The 16794-nt window shown below is 35.2% G+C and overlaps 2 protein-coding genes across 4 annotated transcripts; both read left to right on the top strand.

The window, feature by feature from the left end:
- Positions 1–5304: 5304 nt before the first annotated feature.
- Positions 5305–11467, top strand: LOC120281405 (kinesin-like protein KIN-7A). Of its 3 annotated transcripts, none has more exons than XM_039288246.1 (15): positions 5305–5423; positions 6091–6451; positions 6545–6634; positions 6766–6866; positions 7078–7191; positions 7270–7351; positions 7472–7539; positions 7632–7691; positions 7769–7893; positions 8587–8785; positions 8890–9027; positions 9145–9237; positions 9448–10380; positions 10467–10792; positions 10890–11217. In XM_039288246.1, the coding sequence occupies exons 2-15, from the start codon at positions 6211–6213 to the stop codon at positions 11215–11217; spliced, it is 2898 nt and encodes a 965-aa protein (XP_039144180.1). In that variant the 5' UTR covers positions 5305–5423; positions 6091–6210. The 3 variants fall into 3 exon arrangements, with proteins under 3 accessions (XP_039144180.1, XP_039144181.1, XP_039144182.1); XM_039288247.1 differs by having other exon boundaries at positions 5320–5423; positions 6137–6451; XM_039288248.1 differs by lacking the exon at positions 5305–5423 and having other exon boundaries at positions 6211–6451; positions 10890–11467.
- Positions 11468–12671: 1204 nt separating this feature from the next.
- On the top strand, positions 12672–16516 carry LOC120280972. Its single transcript, XM_039287933.1, has 5 exons — positions 12672–13178; positions 13258–13295; positions 14366–14636; positions 15001–15287; positions 15892–16516. The coding sequence occupies exons 1-5, from the start codon at positions 12813–12815 to the stop codon at positions 16331–16333; spliced, it is 1404 nt and encodes a 467-aa protein (XP_039143867.1). The 5' UTR covers positions 12672–12812; the 3' UTR covers positions 16334–16516.
- The last annotated feature ends 278 nt before the right edge of the window (positions 16517–16794 follow it).

Raw genomic sequence — 16794 nt, 5'->3', positions numbered from 1 at the left:
AAATCCAACGCTCATGTACCCAATATATGAACATGGTTTATTAATTACTAATCACAATTAAATTAATCAATTAGTAGTATTTAAAATAAATATTTCCACTTCATCAAATCCAAAAACAAAAAAGCTTTTAAACGACAGGAACAAGCTACAACCGGTGGAAGGAGTAGGTGTTGGCCTTTTATTTTTAGCTACATCTTTTATATCTTTATATAGATTGTTAGCTACATCTTTGGCCATTATTGTTATTTTGTTGAAAACATGAGTGTTGTTGTCAAAATTTTTTAAAATAAAATCAATATGCTAAACATGTTTTTTTTTGTTAGTTTTGTTTTCAAAACATCAAATTGAAAAAAACATATATATATATATATGAATTGGCAACGATGCCAAACAAGTTTCCTAGCCCACACAACAAGAACAAAAATCAAATTCTAACATTCAAATCCAAATGCTAAGGGGTCGTTTGGCATTGTTTTTGTTTTTTTTGTTTTTGTATTGCTTTTATTTTGTTTTTTACTTTGTTTTTGTTTTTTTATCATTTTTTTTTTAAACTAAAACATGTTTGGATATACTAAATATTGTGTATTTTAAAAAGTTGAAAATAAAAACACATTTGGTTAGCACAAATTATTATGACATTTTTTAATCATGTTTTTCAAATTCATATTTTTATATTTTTTATAAAAGTTATTTTTCATATTAGTTTACTTGATTGTATTATTATATAAAATTAATAACATAGACTGGTATTGTGTGAGTAAAAAATATCTTATAAAAATTACATAATTTGAAACTAAAAAATTTATACATGTTGATAGTAATTTCATTTCTAACACGAGCCATTTGTTGTAGCTTATTTGGTATCAGTGACGAACCTGAAGGAAGATGTAGGGTTTAATACCTCAAAGAATTAAAAACAGAGTTTTGGGGGTTCGCTTTAAAATTTTTTTTTTTAACCCATCCAAATTTTAAAAAAACAAATGGGAAAGAGGGACAATATAGAAGTAGTCATAATTTTTTTATTTTGGAAATCAAGTAAAAAATAAATAGCTCAACCAATAGATTTTAACAAAAAAAATTAAAAAAAAATATATATATTTTTTTATATGTTATTTCCCAACTTACAAAATTCAAGGATCAAATAATAATTTGCATAAACACTCTCTAAAAATATAATTTTTTATACTATATAAACTAATTTATAAAATATCAAGATCAAATAATATTTTTTTTAAAAAAATATTTTTTAGACTATTGGTATTAATTTATAAAAAAATTGATATTTTTAAAAAATAAAAATTAAAACTAAAAAGTGAGAGAAAAGAGTAGAAAAGAAAAGGTTTAACGGTGAGAAGAGTTTAAAAAAAAAAATTCCAAAAAGTTAAAAAGATAAAAATATTATTTCCATGATTGTTGTCAAAATTTTTAAAAATAAAAATAAGGGAAAATTACTATTTACCCCCTACACTGTTTAAAATTTCCCAAACAACCCCTGCAAGTTATGAATACCACGGACAACCCTTCCTTTATCATTTTACTTCCTTTTTACCCCTTGTAGGTCACTTGGATTGGGTCCATGTTGTGAAATTCCATCATTACCCTTAAAAATGGTGGGAAGCGTCCCAATCACATCATGTCTAACATTTTTTACATTTCTTTTTTATTTTCTGAAACAAACTTTGGAAGACTTTTATCCTTGTCCTGTCCCTGTTTCCGTTTAAAATGATACAGTTTTTTGTTTAAACATAAATGTTTCCGTTTAAAATTATCAAGTTTCTGTTTAAATATATCCAGTTTCAGTTTAAACAGAAATGATTTTAGTAGGTATTCGGATTCTACGAGCGTATCCGTCCCACCTCAAGGCCACCCTGACGATTTAGTAGGCCTTCCTTACTCGTTAGATCATTTTGAAGTTTTGTCATTGCATGTCGAACAACGTTTTGAAGGCGCTAATCATTTAAAAAACTCATTTCACTACCACGAGTGCGGACACAATCGTAGATCTTGCAAAAAAACTATCGCCAACTAAGCATAAATGATAACTTATATTCGTTACATATGTTTGCCACAAAATATCGCATATTATTGTACATTTTGCTCGTTATTTATGAAAATCGTTTTCATAAACAAACCCAAATTTAAAATGAAACAATGATATTTAAACATAAACATAGTTGTATAAGTTAATTATTGATTAATTATCCCAGTTTTTGCTTAAAACTTATGTTTTTTCTCAACTATTATTATCATGTCTTTGTTTCGTTTAAAATTATACAGTTTTTTGTTTAAGCTTAAATGTTTCCGTTTAAATTTATCAAGTCTCTGTTTAAAATGTTATGTCTCTGTTTAAATATATCCAGTTTCAGTTTAAACAGAAATGATTTTAGTAGGTATTCGGATTCTACGAGCGTATCCGTCCCACCTCAAGGCCACCCTGACGATTTAGTAGGCCTTCCTTACTCGTTAGATCATTTTGAAGTTTTGTCATTGCATGTCGGACAACGTTTTGAAGACGCTAATCATTTAAAAAACTCATTTCACTACCACGAGTGCGGACACAATCGTAGATCTTGCAAAGAAACTATCGCTAACTAAGCATAAATGATAACTTATATTCGTTACATATGTTTGCCACAAAATATCGCATATTATTGTACATTTTGCTCGTTATTTATGAAAATCGTTTTCATAAACAAACCCAAATTTAAAATGAAACAATGATATTTAAACATAAACATAGTTGTATAAGTTAATTATTAATTAATTATCCCAGTTTTTGCTTAAAACTTATGTTTTTTTCTCAACTATTATTGTCATGTCTTTGTTTCCGTTTAAAATTATACAGTTTTTTGTTTAAGCTTAAATGTTTCCGTTTAAATTTATCAAGTCTCTGTTTAAAATGTTATGTCTCTATTTAAATATATCCGGTTTCGGTTTAAGCAGAAATGATTTTTAGTAGGTATTCGGATTCTACGAGCGTATCCAGTCCCACCTCAAGGCCACCCTCGAGCGATTTAGTAGGCCTTCCTTACTCGTTAGATCATTTTGAAGTTTTTGTCGTTCGCATGCCGGACAGACGTTTTGAAGGCGCTAATCATTTAAAAAAACTCATTTCACTACCACGAGTCGCGGACACAATCGTAGATCTTGCAAAAAAACTATCGCCAACTAAGCGTAAATGATAACTTATATTCGTTACATATGTTTTGCCACAAACTATCGCGATATTATTAGTACATTTTGCTCGTTATTTATGAAAAATCGTTTTTCATAAACAAACCCAAATTTAAAATGAAACAATGATATTTAAACATAAACATAGTTGTATAAGTTAATTATTGATTAATTATCCCAGTTTTTGCTTAAAACTTATGTTTTTTCTCAACTATTATTGTCATGTCCTTGTTTCCGTTTAAAATTATACAGTTTTTTGTTTAAACTTAAATGTTTCCGTTTAAATTTATCAAGTCTCTGTTTAAAATGTTGTCTCTGTTTAAATATATCCGGTTCGGTTTAAGCAGAAATGATTTTTAGTAGGTATTCGGATTCTACGAGCGTGATCCAGTCCCACCTCGAAAGGCCACCCTCGACGATTTAGTAGGCCTTCCTTACTCGTTAGATCATTTTGAAGTTTTGTCGTTGCATGTCGGACAGACGTTTTGAAGCGCTAATCATTTAAAAACTCATTTCACTACCACGAGTGCGGGCACGATCGTGAGATCTGCAAAAGAAACTATCGCCAACTAAGCGTAAATGATAACTTATATTCGTTACATCCGTTTGTCACAAACTATCACATATTATTAGTACATTTTGCTCGTTATTTATGAAAAATCGTTTTCATAAACAAACGCAAATTTAAAAAAAGAAAAGATGAAATTTAAATAGAAAGCGTCAGTAGTTAAACGAAACATTGATATTTAAACATAAACTTTGAAACTTAAATAGAACAATCGATAGTTAAACAGAAATAACAATATTTACATTCAAAATTAAACCTGGCCGTCCTAGACAAATGTGGATCGAGTCGGACATCACAATGAAATTGTAAAACAATCAAAAAATCTCCTTCAACACAATATTATTGCTTTTGATTATGTACACAAACGAAAATGAAAAACAATCAAAACTCTTGCCGAAAAACTTCCTACAAACTACAAGATCGTCGATAATCACACCATGAAACCGAAAAAAAATTCTCTTTCTAATAGAATACTTTAGAAATCAAACTAAAAAGAAAAGCTACGAATATCAAAACAAAAAGGAAAGCTGCATGACATCTTCAACGGCATCCACCTCGTGTCAATACCTTGGAGCGCAAACTAATGAAATGTCAAAGAGTTGAGTGGGAGTTCTTCTTCGAGCGATGGTCCAATCCTACGGAAGATGTCAGGGGTAATGACAACTTTGAAAAAAAGGAAAAAGTTGAAGAGATGAAGAGATGAAAAAGAAAAAAAAGCAAAGCACCAATAATGGTGTTCTTTGGGGATTAACCAGAAAAAAAGCGGATTCCTCTTAAAGAGAAAATTATTGCGAGAAAGGCGTTATGGTCGAATCACGTCTCACTTGTCACAACTTCCCATGCGAGGGATAATTTCGTCCAAAAAAATTTAAAAACTAACTCCATTAAATCTTGAGGGGTTTCAAATTCATTAGTATTTAAAAAGAAGGGGTTTTTAGGGATTCCCAAATTAATGGGGTGTTTTTGGAAATATTAGAAACTTAGGGGGTTATTTTGGCAATTTCCACTAAAAATAATGTGTCAAACATATTTTTATTAGTTTCCAAAATAATAATTGAAAACAAAAAATCTTAATTGGGAAAATGTCAAACAAGTATCCTATCCCACCAAACACGAACAAAAATCAAATTCCATGCAAATCCAATGTATTAACACTCATTATTAATTACTAATCACAATTAAATTAATCAATTATAAGTTGCATTTAAAAATATGTTTCCATTTCATAAAATCCAAAAACAAAAACAGCCCATTTAAACGACTTGGAACAAGCTTCCACCGGCTACAGCCGGTGAGGAACTAGCCGTTGGAGGACTCAAACCAAAGTCCCAACCAGACGGCGCCTCGTAACTGACGGCAGAGCCCCCGCTACGGCTCCTTCGTGCGTGGTCCCCACGTGACTCGCCTCGAGATCAGATCCAGATCACATCTTACTTCCATCGTACGGTCGTGATCTAAACCACCACACTCTCTCTCTCCTCACGTGACACGGAGGTGGGCGGGCCCCACCCCCCTCTTCTTCTTCGTTTTGAAAACGGTCTTATTAGTGCTCACTGAAACCCGTTGCTCTCTCTCTCTCTCTCTCTCTCTCGCTCTAGGGCTTGTTCGAGCTTCTCATCGGGGGGAGCTCGTGGTTTCGATCGTCCAGGCTAGGTTTTTCAAGTGAGGTTGCAAATCGAAGGTGAGCTGTGGCGATCTGAAGTCTTAATTTTTGAATATGTGTTGTTCTTTGAGAAATTCTGAGCATTTGTTTTTTTTTATATATGAATATGATTGAAATTTGGTATGATTTAGGTTTTAGTATGGTTTTGTTGAAATTTGGTTGATAAATGGTTTTTCTTTGTTGGTGTTTCTTGAGATTTCTTTGTTTTGTGTGTCGTTTTAAGTGATTTGTGGTCTTCTTGTTGTGAGTTTGGATTTGGTGCCTTTGTATTTGGATTTTGTTGTTGAAATTTAGTTTTTGTTTTGTTTTTGTTTTTACTTTGTTTTGTCTTGATTTAGTTCTCGTTTCTTGAATTCTGGCTCTGGCGCTGCTTAATTTCGCTATTATTTCTTTGATTTTAGTTCTTCAGTGATTCAAGAGAGCTTTTACTGTAAAATTTTTCCAATGCTTTTGCTACTCTTTATATTATCCTTTTTTTTTCTTTTCTTTTTTGGGTGGTTGTGTCTGTATCTCTTAACATGTTTACTTGGATAGTGATTCATGGAAACTGTAAGGTTTTCATACATCTTAATTGGTTACTTTTAAATATTCCAAGGTCGCTTGAGATCTATTTATTACTAAAATGGGATAAGAATTCTTGTGGTGGTTGATTCTAAGAGCTGACAATATTCTGTTTTGGTTACAGATTCTTGTCTCAAGTTAATTGAAAAGTTGTGGTTATTTTGTTATAGCTGGAGAGTTTTGGCAACACTCAGTTTGCTTGGTCTTCTCCAATTTGGACATTTTTCTATCATACTCGGCAGCCATGGCAGCAGCTCGGACACCTGGTACACCGGCTTCAAAGATTGAAAGAACTCCAATGTCTACACCAGGAGGTCCCAGAGCAAAGGAGGAGAAAATCTTTGTAACTGTTCGTGTGAGGCCCCTTAGCAAGAAAGAGCAAGCACTTAAAGACCAAGTAGCATGGGATTGTGTTGATGACAATACCATTGTGTTTAAAGCACCATCTCAGGATCGCTTGAGTTCATCACCCTTTTATACATTTGGTATTGCACACCCATTCTCCATATGCTTATGCAAGCGTATTCAGAAAGTGACCCATTTACTTGATGTCTGACTGTACTCATTTTCTCTATCAGACAAAGTATTTGGACCTACTTCCTTAACTGAGACAGTTTACAAAGAAGGTGCCAAAGATGTTGCCTTATCAGCCCTGACAGGAATCAATGGTATGGAGGAGCCGTTTTTGGCCTCTTTATTGTTAGCTACATCTTTGGCCACTTTATTTTTAGTTATATCTTTATCAGCTTTAAAATATCGGTTTATGGCATTAATGGCCCTATTAATGCTCTTTCTGTAGCTACCATTTTTGCTTATGGCCAGACTAGCAGCGGGAAAACATACACTATGAGAGGAATTACCGAGAGTGCTGTAAATGATATTTACAAGCACATCCATAACGTAAGCTTTTTACTTAAATTTTGCCAGTCCTCTGCACTTCGCTGTCTAGGTGAAGGTGCATTACTTAACCATAGAATCTGCATGCTATTATGAAAAACTGTGAAAGATGATTATATTTCTTGGAAGAAATTCTCGCGTATTCAGATTTTTTCTTTCTTTATTTGAGAAAAGCGTATCAAGGTTATCTTGGTTTTTTGCATGAGGTCTTCAGGTATCTGAGAGGCACTTCACTATAAAAATATCTGCATTGGAGATTTACAATGAGGTAGTAAGAGACCTTTTAAAACCAGATTCTGGACCTCTCCGGCTATTAGATGACCCTGAGGTAGAGTGTTATCAGAATTCATATTTTTGAATAATGTTTGGTTCCTTTTTATGAGTCCTCATGTCTGCATGTCTGCAGAAAGGGACAATTGTTGAGAAACTTGAAGAAGAAGTTGCAAAAGATAGTCAGCATCTGAGACATCTCATTGGCATTTGTGAAGGTAATCTGTATTTTCTTAATTTTTGTGAATTATTAGCTATGTTGTAATTTTCCAATGAAATTTGTTGACTTATTTTTCTGACCGCTTGCATGATGTTACCAAACTTCTGTTGTTTTGCAGCACAAAGGCAGGTTGGTGAAACTTCCTTGAATGATACAAGCTCTAGATCACACCAAATTATAAGGCTGGTCAGTATATACATTTTAGTCCTGTCACTGATATGGAAATTCTTGAAACAGAAACTAAAACTTGCTTTCTACATTTTACAACTTCATCACAGACAGTTGAAAGCAGCTTACGGGAGAACTCTGGCTGTGTGAAATCATATGTTGCTAGCCTGGTAGTTTCTTCTTCTCACCTTGAATCACTTTAGAGCTATTGCTGGATATAGTAATACTTATAATTGCCGCATTGTAGAATTTTGTGGATCTTGCAGGTAGTGAAAGAGCCTCACAAACTCATGCTGATGGTGCTAGGCTGAAAGAAGGCTGTCACATAAACCGTAGTTTGTTAACTCTCACAACTGTAATTAGAAAGCTCAGGTCAGGATTCTCGGAACGATGCTTGATTTTACCAATATTGCTGAGAAGGATGTCTAGAAAAAATTTCATGCCTGCAAGAAGAATGTGTAAATTTTGAATGCTGATTCAATATTGATTTTAATAAGGTTTAATCTGCAAACATCAAGTACTTCTAGTAAAACAGGACTACAAGATATGTTTGGTAAATAGGATTTCCGAGAAGGGAGTTTAAGGAGAGGGTAAAGACATAAAAAGTTGTATGCCAACAATAACATGGGGGAATCTTACCTGCTTAGTTGGATATATTCATCTATCATCCTCTTATCACTTTCTAGTTAAATTTTGCATGGTTTTAGATGGCTATTTGTTTAACATTACAAGCAATGGCACATTTAAACTTTATTTTACAACACATCATAGAAATCACACTCAACATATGTTACAGGGACTTTCTTTACAAAGGGTAGTTTGGGCAGTGGAGTTGCCACTAACAAAATTAATTTATCAGGTTCATTGACAAGTTCCTTTGGCATAATATTGTTTGGTGTGTCAATTTTCTGAACTCAATATGTATAAAGTGTTGGATTTAGGTACACCAATTGGCCCTGCGTCTTATTGCCACTGCCGAAAATTGGACGTATACAAATTTGTTTTCATTTGTGCATACTGAACTTGAATGGATGAGTTTTAATGTTTTGTATTTTCTGTCTGCAGTGCAGGTAAGAAAAGTGGCCATATCCCGTACCGGGATTCAAAACTCACTCGTATATTGCAGCTGTCTCTTGGTGGAAATGCAAGGACAGCCATTATCTGCACCATGAGTCCGGCACTTAGCCATGTAGAACAATCTCGGAATACTCTCTTCTTTGCAACCCGTGCAAAGGAAGTCACTAATAGTGCACATGTGAATATGGTAAATACCGTTTAGAAATAATTGTGTTGCTTGCTTAATCTTCTATTATGTATTCCGAAATTTTTTCTTAGTGGTTGGTTAAGTTGAATTTTCTATTTGATCAGGTTGTATCAGACAAACAACTCGTCAAACAACTGCAGAAGGAAGTTGCGAGGCTTGAAGCAGAATTGCGCACCCCAGAGCTTTCTGGTTCTTCATGTTCAGAAGCTCTTCTCAAGGAGAAAGAACTAAAAATTAAGAAGGTAACTTGCAGAAGAAAAGTAGACATTTTTAAAATGTTGGTTTCTGGCGGCTGTAATCAAGCATCCTGCATGGAACAGCTAATTTGAATCAAACTAATATTCTATGGTGGCAAGCAGATGGAGATGGAGATGGAAGAATTGAAGCGGGAAAGAGACTTTGCACATTCCCAGCTGGTAGAACTACGAAAAAAGGTGAAGGAAGATCACCATGTGAGTATCTAAACATATGCCCATATCAAAATTACACATCATGAATGGAACCAAACCGATAACATGCTTGTTGGTTTTGATCGCCCAGCTACATGTGATATCTTATATCAAAATTACACATCATGAAGGGGGCAAAACCAATAACATGCTTGTTGGTTTTAATCGCCCAGCTACTTGTGATATCTTAGAACTGTTCTATTTTCTTTTCAGGAAACCAATCCATTTGCATCACCTCGCCAAGTGGCTAAATGCCTTACTTTTTCGGATTCATCACCTCAATTTGGGGAAAGGACACATGGCAGGGTCGAACGAGCAAGGAATACTATGAGGCAGTCATCAACTGTTCCATTTATGCTTGTTCATGAAATCCGCAAGCTTGAGCATTTACAGGAGCAGCTTGGTGAGGAAGCTAACAGGGCTCTGGAAGTACTACAGAAGGAGGTTGCTTGCCACCGACTTGGGAACCAAGATGCTGCAGAGACTATTGCTAAACTGCAAGCAGAGATCAGGGAGATGCAAACTGTCAGATCTTTTGACAACAAAGTTGACATTGCAGAAGCACTTGCTGGAGGTAACAACACTGGTACCAACTTGAAGGATGAAATTACAAGACTAAATTCACAAGGCAACACCATTGCTAATCTTGAGGAGAAACTGGAAAATGTCCAGAGATCCATCGACAAGCTTGTTATGTCTCTTCCAAGTAATCTTCAGTCAAATGAGATGACCCCAAAATCCTCTAAAGGCCAACCAAAGAAGAAGAAGAAGTTACTTCCCCTGGTCTCAAGCAGTGGTGCAAACCGAAGTAATATGATCAGAGGACCATGCTCTCCTCTCTCATCTTCTCGAAAGACTTTGGAATCAGAAGTGGAGAACAGAGCTCCAGAAATTGATGCTTTATCCCAGGAAACAATCTCAGGCTCTGAAAAGGTTACACCAATCAAAAGTGAAGACGGTGGAGACATCTCATCAAGAGATAGCACACCTTGTCACCGGCGTTCTAGTTCTGTGAACATGCGAAAAATGCAGAAGATGTTCCAGACTGCAGCAGAAGAAAATGTAAGGAGCATAAGATCATATGTCACTGAGCTGAAAGAACGGGTGGCCAAGCTGCAGTATCAAAAGAAACTCCTTGTGTGCCAGGTTAGGGATAACTCTTTTATTTTCTTCGGAGCATTCCAATACTAATGACAGTTTGATACAACCTTTATTTGTATATGTTTCACCAGGTCTTGGAGTTAGAAGCAAATGAGGCTTCAGGTTGTGATACGGTGGAGGAGGGCGAAGACATCTCTGAGCTACAAAATTCTCCTGCATCATGGCATTCCATATTTAAGGATCAAATGCAGCAGATTATGCTATTGTGGGATGCTTGCCATGTGTCGATCATACACCGAACACAATTTTACTTGTTATTCAGAGGTGATCCTGCTGATCAGATATATATAGAAGTCGAACTTAGAAGATTGACTTGGCTTCAGCAACACTTTCTTGAGGTTGGAAATGAAAGTCCTGCACATGTTGGTGATGAGCCAGTTGTTTCTCTATCCTCAAGGTACAAAATCATATACTGAACTAACATTCCATATAATTGATCTGATTCCACTGAAGATTCTTATTCTTTATCATTACCTCATCGAATATGTGTGCAGTATGAGAGCGCTAAAGCACGAGAGAGAGTTCCTTGCTAAAAGACTGAACTCAAGACTATCCGAAGAAGAGCGAGATAGGCTGTACAAGAAATGGCAAGTGCCACTTGAGGGGAAGCAGAGGAAGCTGCAACTGGTGAACAAGTTATGGACAGATCCAATTGACAAGGCACATATAGAAGAAAGTGCTGATATAGTGGCCAGGCTTGTGGGTTTCTGTGAAGGTGGAAACATCAGCAAAGAGATGTTTGAACTCAACTTTGCAGTGCCTGTGAGCAAGAAACCATGGCTATTGGGTTGGCAACCAATTTCCAACCTGCTGAGATTATAACCATGAATTGGTGTCTTCCCAGGCTTGATGAGAGAGCTGGTTAATCTCTCTTTTATCTCCAATTCTCCAAAGGTAAATCCAATCTGGACACTTATATATGAGCAATGGAATGATCATGAATTCATGGTGTTCTTTTGATTTGAAGATTGGTAGATTGGAGTTCATTAGCGGCATTTGTATAGTTGATTTTTTTTTAGTAATAACTGCACATTGGTCAATGAAATTTTCTAGTGAATTCTTGTTCTTTTGCTTCCCTTACTCTTTGGGCGGCGTTTATAAATTTTCTTGTCTATTTTTTTGTTTGTTTTTAAAGAAAATAAGGTTATATAACTCAAACCTGCACACGTTTGGATTGGCATGTGCTAAGCGTCCGCCTTACATGAGTTGACATTGGACAAATGGGCTCATAGTCAAAGGGTTGAGGGTAAGCATGCAAGACTTTAAACTTGGTGAACAAATTAATATTATAAAAATAATAATAATTTAGGTAACTTAAAATCAAATTACAAAATAAAAGTTTCAAGCTGAATAAAATCTTATTATTTTGAACCAATTAGCTATTGCTACTAACTATTCCACCCAAAAAACATGAACTTTATGTAACTATACATATTATGCATAAACAATTTAAATATATATATATATATATATATATATATATATATATATATAAGCTTTCTTTTTCAAAGACAGGTAAACCACTAATTTAACCAATATTGTGTAACGGAATTCTTCCCTCCATTATTATCGTTATAATGTAGAAGTGGCATAAGTTAAACTTTTATTTCATAATCTTTAAATGATTAATTTTGTAAAATATCAACTTAATTATTATGATAGTGATTTTTAAATATATTTTTTTAAAAAAAACATAACAAGAGCATGTAAAAAATGTGCATTGGCATAGATCAAGTTCAACAAGTATCTATGCCCTCATCTTAGAAGGCTTTAAAATTCAATTTTAGATCCTCTCTGAAACCAACATTGTACGAAAAAAAAAACCTGCAATAATAGGTAATGAGACTTTTGAGAATTTTAAATATCAAAATATCAAAATAGTCTCTTTATTTTGTGTTTTTCACTCTTTTAGTTCATCTAATATAAAAGCCGTCGTTTTGATCCTCGTATTTACACATTTCCATCATTTTAGTTCCTCCAGCTAATGGATCCTTTTGGTCCCTCCAGCTACTTTGTCAGCTGGAGTGACTAAAAAGATAAAAATGTGCAAATACGAGAACCAAAATGACAGATTTTATATTAGATAAACTGGAAACACAAAATATAGGGATCATTATGATATTTTTCTCTTTTTTTTTAAATAATTATTTTTATTAAAAAAACATATTTAAATGTCTTTTTTCAGAAAAATAATTTTTAATAATAATAATAATACACATTTATATTTATAGCTTCCAAGAAGCAACATCAAGAGGCCGCTCAAAGATCCCAAGGCTCATCACTAGCTCTTCATTTCGTGTGTTGAAACGCTTCCAGTGACGTGTCCTCCAAAATATACATTCGAACTCAACCCTTCCATCTTCGTCTCTTTCTCATCGACATCGAGAGCGAGAGAGCAAGAGAGAGAGAGAGAGACAATGGCATGCGTCTCTCTCTCCTTCGTCTCCTCCTCCTCCGAACCCTCCTCCTCATCCTCCCTCCAATCCCTTCCTCTCCGCACCACCACAACCTCCTTCATCTCCTCCAAACCCTTCCTTCCTCCCCTCCGATCCCCTTCTCTACGACTTCGTCCTCCTCTCCAAGCGCTTCTCAGGAAATCCATCAAACCAGATGACGATGAGACCCTGGAGAAGTTCCAAGAGAACAACGCCATCACGGATTTCATGAGGTTTCGCACCGGCGATGTCTCCCGCGCCGGTGGTGGTGGCTCTGGCGAGCTGCAGACCGCTGTCGTTAGCTATAAGAAGCAGTTCCCTTGGTCGCTTTTCCAGCCTTTTCTTCAGGTTTTCTTCGCTTCTCATCTTGTTCCCCCCCTTTTTTCCAATTCTTTTTCTCGGTCTCATCGGATTGCTGTGATTGCAGGTGGATTTGGTTTCGACGATCCACATTGCCGATAAAAAGTATGTGTTCCTTTTGTATTTGTTGATGTTGTCTTGTTGAATTGTATGAAGATTTTTCAGAACTGTCTTCTCTCATCTTATTTCATGCTTCTAATTGTTTGATTTGATCCATTTGATGCTAGGGCGCTGAATTGAGTTTTTTTCCCCATTTTCTACATGGGTTGTTTGATTTGATATGATATGATCCACCCATCCATGGATTATGGCTTTCCTTTATCTGGAAATGAATGTTTCTCATTGATGTCGAAATAGATTGAGCTTTCCTGGGATTTTGCACTGCTTGTTTCTTTTATAGATAATAATACTTGTTTGGTGAAGGTTTCTTGCTATTGATGATGCATTAATTCAGTGTATCATATCAATGAATGCTTGGTTTGATAAATGGAAAAGTAGGCATTTTGGTTAGCAATGAGCTTGCCTGTGATCCGTATAATGAAGATAGTATATTGTGTTTATTGGGTGACTGGATTTGTTGTAAGTTCTACTGAGTTAGTTATAAAATGGTGAAATGAGTTTAGCTGCAACATATGACTCCACTTTCTAATTGGTTGTAGGCTTGTAGCTAAACTGAAAAGACTACTGACTGCAGTGTAAGAAATTTATAAATTAGGTGTTATCACTTATGTGTTCTCGATTCTTGAAAAAAACTATTATTGAATAATCGAATCTACATTCCTAAAGCTCTGCTCATCAATTGCTTATTTGGTTCTTTTTTCTTTCTTTGCCTTGTTAGTAAAGAAATAGATGGAGTTTAGCTTTTTCAGGCATCTTAACCATTATAAATTGTTAGTTTCAAGTTTGAAAAAGGTGGCTTTCATGAGAATGATCTGGCGGAGTATAGGTGTGAGAATCATATGGGAAATATAAGATGTCTAATGCAGAAGAAATAAGGCCACCTTGTTAATCAAGTCAACTGTTTTATGTTCACATAAGATTTTTTTTTTTTTTGGGTCAGATTAAGAGAAGATGAAGTTTCTTTTATGAAAATGTTGTTTAATATTTCCCTGTTCATTATCCTTGGCTGCATTTCTCTTAGCTCCAAAATAATTGCAGTCTTAACCAATTTTCAGATACTTTGAGACATTACAGAAGGGTCTTGAATCATATGACTGTGTCCTTTATGAGATGGTTGCAAGCAGGGAGAGTTTAGAGAATAGGAGAAATTCAAAAGCTGCTAAAAGACTGAAAGCAGCACGCTCCAGGGGTTTTAATGTTCTTGGATTTATCCAGAGACAAATGGCCCGTATTCTTGCACTTGACTTCCAATTGGATTGTCTTGATTATGATGGCGATAAGTGGCTCCATGCGGACCTCGACTTTGAAACATTTAAAATGCTCCAGGTATTTTGCTCATCTTCTTCCTTGCTCATTCTCTTTGAAACAGTTAAAATCATCCCCTTTTTGTCTTCTTGAAAAGATATCATTCAAATAACTTGAGGAATTTTCTAGCAAATGCTAGATACCAATCATATCCTGATTGTCGGTATTGATTTTTATTAAGTTTATATGCATTAGTTAAAAAAATGTAGTGAAAGCAGTGAGGACTACTGCATTGGAAATGTCCTTGGCTTCTTGTATGGTGTTATTTCTTCTCACACTCTTGTTATGAATCATTTTTTATCTTGTTATTCATTTATATTTGAAGTGTTGTAATTAGTCAAAAGCATTTGAATCTTTAATGACATACTATGTGTATATTATCCAGGATGAAAGAGGTGAAAGTTTCTTCACATTTGCAAGAGACATGACGCTTAGATCTACGAAAGCCCTGGTGCAATCAGCTGCTATCCGTGAAGATCTCGATCCTTGGAGATCTAAGCTTCTTTGGGCTTCACGAGTGCTACCCATGCCTCTTGTTGGACTACTTATCATTGGAAGCGTATGTTCACCATTAGAAAACCAGACCACAGAATACTCTGAGTTAAAAGCACTTTCAGAGCTCAATATTGGAGCAGCTCTCAAGATTTTCTTGGCTAAGCGCCTTACTTCAGAGTAAGTCATCATCCCCAATTAATTCTCAGTATATCACGAACTATTTTATAAGCGGGCGCTTGCATCTTCATGGAAATTAGTTTAGTCAAGAGGCTTTTGGATTGATGTTTAAAGCATAATTTTTTTATAGAGCATCAAACTATATCATTTTTTTCATTTTGAGATCCAAACTCAATTTGAATTAAAATGGTTGTCCAATTTTAATTTTGTTTCATCTAGCGATCACCTCGGAGATTTTGGTCTATTTTTGATGATGTACGTGCCAGAAATTCTCTATCATCATATATATGAGTATATGACACGATGTCTGTTCAATTGAAAACTCTATCTCAAAATTTCCAACATCACATCATTAAAAATAGGTTGGAATCTATCAGATAATCTTTTGGTGAAACAAAATTAAAATTGGGTAATTATTTTGATTCAAATTGAAGTTTAGACCTTTAAAAACTACTATAGATTGATGCTCTATAAAAAAAAAAGTAACCACTGTTTAAATATAATTAGCACTGATGTTCTTGCTTGTTTTTTTTAAAATCTCTTACTCTTCATGGGGTCACGAGCATACATAATAACTGGCGGTGGTTGTGATATAATCATGAAGGTTCACCCAGATAACTGCTGCTGTAGAGGAGAAATCAGTAATCATCGGGGAGAGAAACCGGGCTGCAACAGAAGCATTACAGAGAGCAATAGATAGCGGGTACAAAAGAATAGCTGTGCTCTACGGTGGCGGGCACATGCCTGACTTAGGAAGGCGATTACGAGAAGAGTTCGACATGGTACCCTCACAAGTACATTGGATAACAGCTTGGTCAATCCAAAACAGAATACTCGACAACCGCTCCATTCCGTTCCTGAAGACCCTAGCCGAGCTTTCAGGTTGGCCACTGAACAGATATCAAACCCTAGGTTTGTTGATTTTCTCTTCTGTGCTTGCAGTAGATCTATGGTTCTGGGAGCTCTTCTTCGGTACAATGGTGCATTTGGCTTCGTTGGCAGCATCGGAAGTTGATTTGCTCATTCATGGTATCAGATTTATGTGATTGTTTTTTTTATCATCATCTCCAGTTTACGAATTGGAAGAAAATCAAACATTTGCCAGCTGCAGGATTTGCAGAAACAGGTGATTTAAGTAGTATAGTTATACGCATGCATCAATTGATGCCTGTTATTATATATGCTGCTGGTTTTATGTATGAATAGATGCAGAAAAGTTAGTTTGATAATTTTAGGTGCAATGGTATATGGGGTTGTTCTTGTGGACCTTAAGAATCTAAAACAAGGAATCACCCTTCAATATCTAAAGAAAATTGAATGTGCAGATTGATTTTTGGTTTTGTTTTGTGTTTTTACTGCACAATAGATTACTCTAAGATACGATCTAATTAGAGATGCAAATGGAGCGGGGAATCTCCGTTTCCCATAGGGATCTTTCCCGGCGGAGCGGAGATTTCTCGAAAACTAGTGTTACTCCCGTGTGATATACGAATATAATTATATGAAA

Source organism: Dioscorea cayenensis, chromosome 17 (genome assembly GCF_009730915.1).
Source record: "Dioscorea cayenensis subsp. rotundata cultivar TDr96_F1 chromosome 17, TDr96_F1_v2_PseudoChromosome.rev07_lg8_w22 25.fasta, whole genome shotgun sequence".
Lineage (NCBI taxonomy): Eukaryota > Viridiplantae > Streptophyta > Magnoliopsida > Dioscoreales > Dioscoreaceae > Dioscorea > Dioscorea cayenensis.
Note: the sequence above shows the minus strand (reverse complement) of the source record. Positions and strands in the feature narration are given on the sequence as shown.

What these genes read in the sequence shown, in the direction of transcription:
- LOC120281405 (XM_039288248.1), top strand. Translation starts at nt 6,211, where the DNA reads ATGGCAGCAGCTCGGACACCTGGTACACCGGCTTCAAAGATTGAAAGA. An exon ending in AGCCCTGACAGGAATCAATG is followed by an intron (nt 6,635 to 6,765) that starts GTATGGAGGAGC and finishes CTCTTTCTGTAG; the next exon opens with CTACCATTTTTGCTTATGGC. An exon ending in GTTGTTTCTCTATCCTCAAG is followed by an intron (nt 10,793 to 10,889) that starts GTACAAAATCAT and finishes ATATGTGTGCAG; the next exon opens with TATGAGAGCGCTAAAGCACG.
- LOC120280972 (XM_039287933.1), top strand. Translation starts at nt 12,813, where the DNA reads ATGGCATGCGTCTCTCTCTCCTTCGTCTCCTCCTCCTCCGAACCCTCC. An exon ending in TTTTCCAGCCTTTTCTTCAG is followed by an intron (nt 13,179 to 13,257) that starts GTTTTCTTCGCT and finishes CTGTGATTGCAG; the next exon opens with GTGGATTTGGTTTCGACGAT. An exon ending in AAACATTTAAAATGCTCCAG is followed by an intron (nt 14,637 to 15,000) that starts GTATTTTGCTCA and finishes TATATTATCCAG; the next exon opens with GATGAAAGAGGTGAAAGTTT.